The following is a 12,802-nucleotide window of genomic DNA, read 5'->3' as shown; positions in this document are numbered from 1 at the left end:
CTTGGCTAAATAATAATAATAATAATGATGGTATTTGTTAAGTGCTTACTATGTGCGAAGCACTGTTCTAAGCACTGGGAGAGGGGTTACAAGGTGATCAAGTGGTCCCACGTGGGGCTCACAGTTTTAATACCCATTTTACAGATGAGGTAACTGAGGCACAGAGAAGTGAAGTGACTTGCCCAAAGTCACACAGCTGACAAGTAGCGGAGCCGGGATTAGAACCCATGACCTCTGGCTTCCAAGCCCGTGCTCCTTCCACTGAGCCACAGTTTTCTGCTTCGAGTCTGCTCTTTGCCGACATTCTCGTTGGTAATCCCAGAAGCTGGGATTCGACCGGGCTGGAAATAGGAATTGCAAGATGCTTCCTCTGGAAGGGAAAGGGCGAGTGGCATTCCATGAATCCCAGGAATGCCTCTGCTTTTGCCAACCCGTCTTTAATGAGTATCAGTCTCAGGAATTTGAAAAGATGGTGGAGGCAAAGCAGAGTGGAGGAGAAACGGGAACCGGAAAATCAACCGAAACTGGAAATGTGCAAGATGGATAGAATTGGACTACTTTCACCCAGGAAGAGTGGCAAATTCCTGGAATGTTAAGGCCACCGTAGAGTCTAGGGGCAGGACTAGGGAAGTAGCATGGCCTAGTGGATAGGGGGCATGGGGCTGAGGGTCAGAAGGACCTGGGTTCTAATCCCGGCTCTGCTACTCGTCTGCTGGGTGACCATGGGCAAGTCACTTCACTTCTCTGTGCCTCAGTTCACACATCTGTAAAATGGGGATTAGGACTGTGAGCCCCTTGCAGGACAGAAACTGTGTCCAACCTGATTAGCTTGTATCTGCCCCAGCGTAGAACTGTGCTTGATGCATAATAAGTGCTTAACAGATACCATCATTATTAGGACTAATGGGGATTGATAACATCCCAATACTTGAATGTCCTACATGCCCCAAAATTCTGCCAGACTCATTTATATTTAAAAGCTGCATGAGTGATTCTGGAGGTGGTGGCGGAAGCAAGTGACAGTAGTGGTATTGTGCAGAATACCTGAATAGAAGTACTAAGTCTCCTCTTCCTCCCGAAACTAATTCTTGCCGGGGCTAAACACAGACAGCTCTTGGACTTGTGACACAATGGATTCCTGAAAATCAAGCTTTAAGTCGAAACGGTGAATGTCGGAACCAATTTTCTCATCATAACAGTGTCATAAATGGGATCTTCGTAATTGGTTTCCAAACTAAGAGCAGGGGCCCGATATTATTATTATTATTATTAAGCACTTGCTGTGTGTCAAACAGGGCTCTAAGCACTGGGGTCGGTACAGGTTAATTAGGCCAGACACTGTCCCTGTCCCACATGGGGCATACAGTCTAAGTAGGTGGGAGGGAGAACAGGTATTCAATCCCCATTTTCCAGTTGAAGAAATTGAAGCACAGAGAAGTGGAGTGACTTGCGCAAAGTCACACAGCAAGCATTTGGCAGAGCTGGGATTAGAACCCAGATCCTCCAACTCCCCGGCCCGTGCTCTTTCCACTGGGCCACGCTGCTTCTGGGAAGCAGCGTGGCCCAGTGGAAAGAGCACGGGCTTTGGAGTCAGAGGCCGTGGGTTCAAATCCCGGCTCCGCCGTATGTCAGCTGTGTGACCTTGGGCAAGTCACTTCACTTCTCTGGGCCTCAGTTCCCTCATCTGCAAAATGGGGATGAACACTGTGAGCCCCTTGTGGGACAACCTGATTACCTTGTATCTACACCTGCGCTTAGAGCAGTGCTTTGCACATAGTAAGCGCTTAACAAATACCAACATTATTATTATTATTATTATTCTGTATTCTTTCCAGAATTATCCAGATTTGAGTACTCAATGAATCATGTATGAGTGTGGCAACGAGATGAGTGTGTTTATATTGAGTCAGGGAGATTCTACGGTAGAGCAGAAGAAGCAGCGTGGCTCACATGTCTGCTGTGTGACCTTGGGCAAGTCACTTCACTTCTCTGGGCCTCAGTTACCTCATCTGTAAAATGGGGATGAAGATTGTGAGCCCCACGTGCGACAACGTGATCACCTTGTATCCCCCCAGCACTTAGAACAGTGCTTTGCACATAGTAAGCGCTTAACAAATGCCATCATTATTATTATTATTGTTGTTGTTATTATTATTATTATTATTATTATTATTATTATTATTATTATTATTATTATTAATGGATAGAGCACGGGCCCGGGAGTCAGAAGGACCTAGGCTCTGATCCCGGCTCTGCCACATATCTGCTGTGTGACCTTGGGCAAGTCACTTCACTTCTCTGGACCTCAGTTCCGTCATCTATAAAGTAGAGGTTAAGAGTGTGAGCCCCATGTGGGACACGGATTGTGTCCAACCTGATTGCCTTGTATCTACCCCAGTGCTTAGCACAGTGCTCAGCACATAGTAACTTCGTAAGAAGTACCATAGTTGTTGTCATTATTATTATTATTGTTATAGGAGTCCACCTTGTATGGGGACTCAGCTTGGCCAGGTCATCTCCCTGCCGAATAGTTTTCCTGTCACCCAGCCTCTCCCATTCTGCCATGCTCTGCCCTCTCTAAACTTTTCCCTCATCCTCTTCCCCCACTGAGGCTTTTTTTAACTTTTTCCTCCTTTTTCCATGGCTCCTTTAACTTTTTCCTCCTTTTTCCATGGCTCCTCAAATGCCCCCCCACCATTTCCCCACCCCAAGTTAGTGCTTTAAAGGAAGTTAGTGTTGATGCTCACCTCCTCCAAGAGGCCTTCCCAGACTGAGCCCCCCTTTTCCTCAGCTTCCCCTCCCCGCCCCACATCACTCGTGTCTGTATATACATATCTATAATTCTATTTATTTACCTTAATGCCTGTTGACGTCTTTTGATATATCTCCCCCTCCTAGACTGTGAGCCCACCGTTGGGTAGGGACCGTCTCTATATGTTGCCAACTTGTACTTCCCAAGCGCTTAGTACAATGCTCTGCACACAGTAAGTGCTCAATAAATACGATTGAATGAATGAATGAATGAATGATGGTTGGTTGTTACAAAGTTAAAGTCAGCACACCATTCTGTGAAAGCAGGGTGCAAATCTAGAATTGTCTGGAAGTGCCTTTGCCTACTTGAAATGGCCAAAGAGGGGGGCTGCACGGAGCCCCCAATTCAAATACTCTGCAGGAGGAAAGGGCTTGAACACAAGGATTGTAATGCTGAAAATAGTGCCAGGAGATGGTGTGTTTGCCTTTAGTCAGAAGGGCCAACGGTCTTCTCCTAAAGCTAATATTGAATGGGTTTCGCCAAATAATAATAATAATAATAATTGTGGTATTTGGTAAGTGTTTACTCTGTACCAGGCACTGTACTGAGCTCTGGGGTGGATACAAGCAAATAGGTTTGGACACAGTCCCAGTCCCACATGGGGTGCACAGTCTTAGTCCCTGTTATACAGATGAGGAAACTGAAGCACAGAGAAGTAAAGCGACTTTCCCAAGGCTAAACATCAGACAATAATAATAATAATAATGATAGCATTTATTAAGCGCTTACTATGTGCAAAGCACTGTTCTAAGTGCTGGGGAGGTTACAAGGTGATCAGGTTGTCCCACGGGGGGGCTCACAGTCTTAATCCCCATTTTACAGATGAGGTAGCTGAGGCCACAGAGAAGTGAAGTGACTTGCCCCAAATTCACACAGCTGGCAATTGGTGGAGCTGGGATTTGAACCCATGACCTCTGACTCCAAAGCCCGGGCTTTTTCCACTGAGCCACGCTGCTTCTCTAGTGACAGAGTCAGGATTAGAACCCAGGTCCTTCTGACTCCCAAGTCCGGGCTCGATCCATGGCCCCTCTGCTTCTTGGAGTACGAGAACAGTTGAAGCCACAGTCTCTCAGCCACTTCAGTCACCCTCAATCAATCAGTAGTGTTTATTGAGCAGTCACTGACATTTTCCCTGACCATAATGTTCCCTCTAAGGACCCTTCCAAAAACCCTACAGCGACTCCTTCATTTTCTTTTGTGGTATTTGCTAGGCGGAGCCAGGATGAGAACCAAGGTCCTTCTGAATCCCAGGCCCCGGCTCTATCCACAAGGCCACACTGCTGCTCTAAAAGATGTACTTTGTAGATTCTAGTCCCCTAAGGGGGCAAGGCTGGGTCCCCTCGGCTCAGGCTGTCGTCATCCAGCACGAGACCGTGATCTCGTGACCTGTCGTTAAAATCTTGACGAGGGCCAAGAAAAGATCAAATCAAGAATGGAATCTTGTAAGACTCTATTGGTCTCAATTTAGTCTCCCTCAACTCAAAGAGAAAATTCCTACAATAGACCAAAACAATCGCGGGAGAATGACAAAAGCATCCAAAGAGAGATACCTACTTATCTTTGGGAGTTATAGAGGCAGGGACCGGCTTCTTGCAGAGAAGCATCTTGGCCTAATGGAACCTCCCTTTTACCCTAATGGAGCCCCCCTTTTACTCAGCTTCCCTCCCCCCCGGCATCACCCTGCCTCACTCCCTGAGCTCTAACCTCCCTTCCCACCCCACAGTACTTGTGTATATCTATAATTCTATTTATTTATATTAATGCCTGTGTACTTGTTCTGATGTGTGTATATAATTCTGTTTATATTGATGCTGTTGGTGCCTGTTTACTTGTTTCGACGTCGGTCTCCCCTCCTTCTAGGCTGTGAGCCCACTGTGGGCAGGGATTGTCTCCCTTTGTTGCTGAATAGTACTTTCCAAGCACTTAGTACAGTGCTCTGCACACAGTAAGCGCTCAATAAATATGAATGAATGAACATGGGGCTGGAAGTCAGAGGACCTGCGTTTTAATCCTGCCTCTGCCACTGGCCTGCGGTGTGACCTTGGACAGGTCACTTCAGTTCTCTGTGCCTCAGTTTCCTCACCTGTTAAACAGCGTGGCTCAGTGGAAAGAGCACAGGCTTTGGAGTCAGTGGTCATGGGTTCAAATCCCGGCTCTGCCAGTTGTCAGCTGTGTGATTTTGGGCAAGTCATTTCACTTCTCTGTGCCTCAGTTACCTCATCTGTAAAATGGGGATTGACTGTGAGCCCCCCGTGGGACAACCTGATCACCTTGTAACCTCCCCAGTGCTTAGAACAGTGCTTTGCACATAGTAAGCACTTAATAAGTGCCATCATCATTATTATTATTATTATTAGATATTAAATACCTGCCCTGCCTCCTACTTAGACTGTGACTGAAAAGTCTCCTACTTAAACTTAGACTGTCCCACGTGGGACAGGGAGTGTCTGATCTGTTTATATTGTATCTACTGTGGTGCTCGGTTTAGTATAAACACTTGACAAATACCAAAGGCACATGGTAAGCACTCGACAAATACCACAGTTATTATTATTGTAGAGAGCTGCATGAAGGAAAACTCACTCTGCGATATTAACCCTACATCGTACTATATCCAGGCAGGCAAGCGTTATCAGAAGATTATCCCCTGAGCCTGCCATCACATTCTATCCAAATCACTTAAAGAAAACACGTGTTCTGGGAGAACTGAGTGTACCTGAATGAAGGAGCTAGAAAGACGATAGATAATCCCTATAGAAAAGAGACTGTTCTTCTTAACTTGAAGCGTGGCTTAATGGATAGAGCTCAGACCTGGGAATCAGATGGGCTTGGGTTCTAATCCCATCTCCGCCATATGGATGCTGTGTGACCTTGGGCAAGTCACTTAACTTCTGGGCTTCAGTTACCTCATCTGTAAAATAGGGATGGTAAAGGGACTGTGTCCAACCTGATGAACTTGTATCTACTCCAGCACTTAGAACAGTGTTTGGCTCATAGTTAGTGCTTAACAAATACCGTAATTATTCTCCTTATTATTATTAACCACCCTGTCAATCATATTTATTCAGCACTTACTATGTGCAGAGCACTGCACTAAGCACTTGGGAGGGTACAAGACAACAGAATTAGCAGTCATATTCCTTGCCCATGAAAAACTTACGATGAATAGAAATCCTGCCTACTGTATTATTAAGAATATCGGCAAGGGAGATTCTCTTCCAAAAGCTCTTTGTGGAGCTAAGGAGTAAAGTGGAAAAAAATGTCAGTGCTGTTAAGAAGCTTCTTTTTTGGAAGGAGGTGACCGACCATTTTGGAAGCACAGAAACGCTACCAAAGCAAAGGATTCTGTTGACCTTGGCGTGTAATTAGAGAGCTTGGGTGGGGAGATGAGAATAGAAACAAAGGAGGAAGAAGAAGAGACGGGAAACCAAATACAGTCATTTTTGTGATAATTACCTAATTTCCGAAATATCCAAATAGATCGAGGGAAGTGGTGGAAAGACAACATCATCGGTTCAGTATTGGACCTGGTGCTCTGATCCTTTATTAAGAAACACAGAGACAGAGAGGTGTAAGAGATGGCTTCTAATCAGAGTAGGGGTAAGGCCCTTGGGGTGAAGGAAACTCTGAAAAAGAGAGTAAGGGGTGGGGAGACAGGGCAGGGTTCCACAGTGGTTGCCAAAAGTCCCACCTAAAGGAAATGGAATTTCTGTGCTCGAAGGAAAGAAAGGGGAGAGGGTTAAAAGGTGACATCCTTGGGGGTTCTGGTGTGGACTTCCTGGGGTCATCTCAAAGGGGGTCAGGCTGGGAACTGATAAGGCAGATGTCCAGAAGGAAATCCCTGCCCTGCTTATCAGCGGGACTGAGAGATTATAAACACCCTGCCGACAGCTGCCTGCCATTGTTATTTGCTGGAAGGGAGTGGAAGCACGCTTCTTGGCCTGATGGTGTTGGGTAGGTGTGTTAAGTGAAGTGGAGGGCTCAGCGATGGCTGAGAGGAAGCGAAGGGAAGCGGCAGGGGAATGAGAAGAACATATGGCGGAACGCCGGGATCCAACCTGGAAAGAGCAGAGCCAGTGTCGTAGAGAGAGAGACAGGAGGCTAAATGAATGAATTTGATGATAATAATAATAATAATAATTTTGGTATTTGTTAAGCACTTACTATGTGCAAAGCACTGTTCTAAGCGCTGGGGAGGATACAAGGTGATCAGGTTGTCCCATGTGGGGCTCACAATCCCCATTTTACAGATGAGGTAACTGAGGCACAGAGAAGTTAAGTGACTCGCCTAAAGTCACACAGCTGACAAGCAGCAGAGCCAGAATTTGAACCCATGACGTCTGACTCCCAAGCCCGTGCTCTTTCCACTGAGCCATGTTGGGGAACAAGGTGGCTTTCCAAAACGGGGGCAGGTCTAAGAGCCTGCCAGAGAGATGATTAGGAAGACCTGGATTCTGATCGTGGCTCTGCCACGTGTTTGCTGTGTGACCTTGGGCAAGTCACTTCAGTTCTCCGGGCCTCAGTTGGAGCCCCAGGTGGAACAGGACTGTCAACCCAATTTGCTTGTACCCACCCCAAGCACTTAGTACAGTGCCTGGCACATAGCAAGCGCTTAACGAATACCCCAATTATTATTATTGCTATTATTAGAGAAGGGGGAGATGGGGCTTTTCCTCATCAGTAAAATGGGGATTAAGAGTGTGAAGCCCCATGCAGAACAGGGACTATGTCCAATCTGTTTAACTTGTATCTATCCCAGTGTTTAGAACAATGCTTGGCACAGTGCTTAACAAGTACCATAATTATTATTATCATTATTATCAATGAATCAGTGGTATTTATTGAGCACTTACCATGTGCAGGGCACTGTACTAAGTGCTTGGGAGAGTACGATGTAACAGAATCAGCAGTTGCCCATAGCAGGCTTACAATCTAGAAAGGGTTTTCACATACAGTCATGAAGCATGAAGAAGGTATCACAAAACAAGTCATTGAGAAGCAGCGCTGGGAGTCAGAAGGAGCCAGGTTCTAATCCTAGCTCCACCGCTTGTCTACCGTGTGACCTTGGGGAAGTCACTTCACTTCTCTGTGCCTCAGTTACCACATCTGTAAAATGGTGACTGAGACTGTGAGCCCCATGTGGGACAGGGACTGTGTTAACTCCGATTTGGCTTGTATCCACCACAGTGCTTAGTACAAGGCCTGGCACAGAGTAAGCTCTTTTTTCAGTACCACAATTATTACTGTTATTATTTTTAGAGAGGGGGAGATGGGGGCTTTTCAGAGTAGGCTCTGAAGGTGGTGGATAGGTTTTTATTCCCAGTCTACCATCCTCCAGATCTCTGAATGATTTACTTTTAACCGTGTCCGTGGCCTTTGTTAATATTCACAAAAATCCCCTTCTATTTAAACTGCTGCCAGGGCACTTGGGAGATGCTTCTCTCCTTTAGGCTCCTTCTTAACTAACCCAGCAAGGCCCTCCTACGTTTGTAAATCACCACAGTTTCATGTTTCCTGTTAAGGAAGACTAACGGAAAAGGGACAGAACCGTTTTCACTGATTTCTCTGGAGCGACTTTCATTTTGGGTCCCGGTTTTCTGAAAAGTGTGATTCGAAACAATTCTTCGGGTTAAAAATTTGGATGTGAACATGTCTGCCACAATCGGGAATTTACCGTTTGTTTCTGTATTGTGTTACTTCTTCACACCGCGGGTGGTAAGCACATGGATTTCATTACCCAGGGATTTGGATAAGTTTATGGCCGAGCAAAGGGCTGCAGTTTCCTAGAAAGAAAGTTAAGGATGTAGAAGCAGCCGTTGGGGATGGTGGCTAGAACGTGCCTGAATATTAGAGTGGATGTAATTAAAGCCCACTTCCCAACTCCTCAAGAAAGTCCAGGGGTTGCCTATCCACCTCCGCATCAGACAAAAACTCTTCACCATTGGCTTCAAAGCGGTCCACCACTTTGCCCTCTCCCACCTCACCTCACAACTCTTCTACTACATCCCAGCCCGCACACTTCGTTTCTCTAATTCTGACCTTCTCACTGTACCTCGATCTCTTCTATCTCTCCCCCGACCTCTTGCCCACATCCTACCCCAGGCCTGGAGTGCCCTCCCTCCTCATATCTGCCGGATAATTACTCTCCCCCTCTTCAAAGCCTTTTTGAAGGCCCATCTCCTCCAAGAGGCCTTCCTTAAGCCCCACTTTTCCTCATCTCCCACTCCCTACTAATAGTAACGATGGCATTTATTAAGCGCTTACTGTGTGCAAAGCACTGTTCTAAGCGCTGGGGTGCTTACATGGTGATCAGGTTGTCCCACAGGGGGCTCACAGTCTTAATCCCCATTTTACAGATAAGTTAACTGAGGCACAGAGAAGTTAAGTGACTTGCCCAAAGTCACACAGCTGACAATTGGCGGAGCTGGGATTTGAACCCATAACCACTGACTCCAAAGCCCGTGCTCTTTCCACTGAGCCACGCTGCTTCCCTGCATTGCCCTGACTTGCTCCCCTCATTCATCCTCCCTCTCAGCCCCACAGCATATATGTATGTAAGCAGCATGGCTTAGTGGAAAGAGCCCGAGCTTGGGTGACAGAGGATGTGAGTTCTAATCCCAGCTCCACCACTTGTTTGCTATGTGACCTAGAGCAAGCCACTTAACTTCTCTGTGCCTCAGTTACTTCATCTGTAAAATTCATTCATTCATCATCATCATCATCAATCGTATTTATTGAGCGCTTACTGTGTGCCGAGCACTGTACTAAGTGCTTGGGAAGTACAAGTTGGCAACATATAGAGAAGGTCCCTACCCAACAGTGGGCTCACAGTCCAGAAAATGGGGATTAATCAATCAATCAATCAATCATATTTATTGAGCACTTATTGTGCGCAGAGCACTAAGGGCTTGGGAAGTACAAGTTGGCAACATATAGAGACAGTCCTTACTGTGAGCGTTCACGTGGGACAAGCTGATTATCTTGTGTCTACCCAGCGCTTAAGAACAGTGCTTGGCACATAGTAAGCACTTAACGAATACCATCATTATTATTAGTAATAGTAGTATTTATGTATATTGATGTCTGTCTCCCCTTCTAGACCGTGAACTCCTTGTGGGCAGGGAACGTGTCTGTTTGTTGTTACTTTTCCAAGGGCTTAGTACAATTGTTTTGCACACAGTAAGCGCTCAATACGTACCATTGATTGAGTGAATGAGTGAGTGAATGAATGAATATGGTTCTTCCAACCATCCGGTTGCCTCTGATGGAGACCATTGGTCCGATCCAGGAAAGATGACTTGGTTTATTGAAACTGCCCAGTTATATCACAGGAGGAAGCAGCATGGCCTAGTGGATAGAGCCATGCTCTATCTTCTGGGATTCAGAAGGACCTGGGTTCTAATTCCGCCTCCACCACTTGTCTGCTTTGTGACCGTGGACAAGTCACTTCACTTCTCTGCGCCTCGGTGACCTCATCTGTAAAATGGGGATCAAGACCGTGAGCCCCATGTGGGATGTGGACTGTCCCCAGTCCCATTAGTTGTATCTACCCCAGTGCTTCAAACAGTGCCTGACACATAGTAAGTGCTTAAAAAATACCATTAAAAAATAATAAAAAAGATAAAGACCTGCCTCCGAGGTATGGGAATGCTCCTTCGACTAGCAGGCTCTCCTGCCTCAGAAAGAAATGAAAAGCAAAACCCCAAAGAAACAGGCTTTTTCCATTTTAAAAAAGACCATTATAAAAATATGCAGATTTTAAAAAGTTAGAGTGAAACCCAGCATGCTCACTAGAGAGATAGCAATTAACACAGTAGCTCAGACAGAGTCATTAGAACCATTGTCAGGTGATTAGCAAGGACTCTGAACTACTGTAATAGACTTAGCATAATAGGTCTTTGCATTTGAAATTCTGGGCTAGAATCCGGTTTAATGGGTTACATCAAATCCTTCTCTGTCCGTACAGCTTCATAGTCCGTCCCCCCCCCCCGACCCCCCTACATTCTCCGCTGTGCCAAGACACATTTTGGAGGGAGGTTTTTGTAAAGATTCCTTCCGCTTAATTGAGTTAGAATTTCAAGTCTCTTGGAACATGTAATTTAACACACTCGGGAAGAACCGAGTCCAGGCCAGCCAGTTGGCAACAGTGGAGTTGAAGTGTTTAGAGACCGTCTAACTGAAGTAAATAAAATGAAAGCATCAAAGTGATTAAATGTGCCTGAAGAGCATAATTGAGTGCAAGGAATAAGAGAAAATAAAACAAATTGATTTTTCTCCAGGGCCAGAAAAACAGAACAATTGAGAACAAAATAATAGCTTTGAAGAAGTCACCCACTGAGGAATGAATCACAGTTACCCCAGCCTGGAGAGTTATTTACTGAGTTTTTCGGGGAGTCATTTATCTAGCTTTAATTACTTTAGGTTAACAAAAAGAACAAGTCGATTGAAAAATCAGCTGGTGCAAAGGAGGCTGAAGGGAACACGGTGTTTTTAAACGTCCTCCTCGAGCAGCCTCTCGCATCAGCCCTTTCTTGGCTTTCATAAGATCTTAGTGCCAGTCAATCAGTCTATCAATTTGGGTATTGACTGAACACTTACTGCATGCAGAACGCTGTATACTGGATGATGATGGGCATTTGTTACTATGTGTTAAGCCTTGTTCTAATCAGGTTTGGGCACAGCCCCTGTCCCACATGGGGCTCTACAGTCTCAGTCCCCATTTTACATGTGAGGTAATGGAGACATGGGAGAAGTGTCTCACCCAAGATCACACAGCAGACAAGGTGGCAGAGCTGGGATTAGAACCCAGGTCCCGTTCAGACTCCCAGGACGGTGCTCTATCCACTAGGCCGTGCACCTTTTATAAGCAGGTCGGGTTCTCAGAGTTTGGCATTGGATGACATTCTCACGAAAGAGCCACAGAGGAAAATAGCATTACAGCCCCACAATTTAGCCAAGCCGACAAGTTCAGTGCTGTTGTTTCGGGTTTTTTTAACCAAGGATTATTTAATTTTTTTTTTTAATTGCAGCTCATGGAGGCTGCAACAGCTCCCAGAGACCCTACTACTGATCTGGCAGTAATAATGATGATGGGTATCTAGTGCTTACAATGTGAAAGATACTGTACTAAACGCTGGGGGCGGATCCGAGCAAACCGTGGTTGGACACAGTCCCTGCTCCATTTGGACAGTCTCACAGACTCGATCCCCATTTTACAGATTAGGTAACTGAAGTCCAGGAGAAGTGAAGTGGACTTGCCCGAGGCCACACAGCAGATTCAATTGGCAGGAGCCGGATTAGAGGCCCATGACCTTCTGACTCCGTGGTCTGTGTTTCTAGGCCACTACGCCGTGCTGCTACAGTGATCCCAAGAGCTTCCTTCATCTCAGTCGGTCAGTCAGTCGTATTTATTGAGCACTTACTGTGTGCAGAGAAGTAGCATGGTGTAGTGGATAATAATAATTATGGTATTTTATTAAGCACTGTACTGCCACTGAGTGGATAAATGCAAATTGGATTGGACACAGTCCCTGCCCCATGTGGGACTCATAGAACACAGGCCTGGGAATCAGGAGGTCATGGGTTATAATCCCAGCACTGCCATTTGCCTGCTGGGTGACCTTGGGGAAGTCACTTCACTTCTCTGTGCCTCAATTCAATTCCCTCATCTGTAAAATGGGGATTAAGACTGTGAGCTCCACGTGGGACAGGGACTGGGTCCAACCTGATTAGCTTGTATCCACCCTATCGCTTAGAGCCAGTGCCTGGCACAAAATAAGTGCTTATTATTATGAATTATTATCATTGTACTACAAGCTTGGGAGAGTACAGTAGAACAGTTTAACAGACACATTCCCTGCCCACAGTGATCTTACGGTTTAGAGAGGAGACCCCGGGAAGGGAGACTACTGCATTAGAAAGGGAGGTGAAACCAAACCCTCGCTCCTGCTTCATTTCCCAGCCCCCTTTGCTGTTCCCACCACAACCCTG

At 45.9% G+C, this 12,802-nt stretch overlaps 1 protein-coding gene across 1 annotated transcript in view; it reads left to right on the top strand.

Annotated features, from left to right (window-relative positions):
• Positions 1-547, top strand: part of HDAC8 (histone deacetylase 8) — a 114,214-nt gene extending 113,667 nt beyond the window's left edge. The window contains exon 13 of the mRNA XM_038747768.1: positions 323-547. Within this exon, the coding sequence (XP_038603696.1) occupies positions 323-547 (225 nt within the window). The remainder of the gene's footprint in view (positions 1-322) is intronic.
• The last annotated feature ends 12,255 nt before the right edge of the window (positions 548-12,802 follow it).

Source organism: Tachyglossus aculeatus, chromosome 6 (assembly GCF_015852505.1).
Source record: "Tachyglossus aculeatus isolate mTacAcu1 chromosome 6, mTacAcu1.pri, whole genome shotgun sequence".
In the NCBI taxonomy this organism is placed as follows: domain Eukaryota; kingdom Metazoa; phylum Chordata; class Mammalia; order Monotremata; family Tachyglossidae; genus Tachyglossus; species Tachyglossus aculeatus.
Note: the sequence above shows the minus strand (reverse complement) of the source record. Positions and strands in the feature narration are given on the sequence as shown.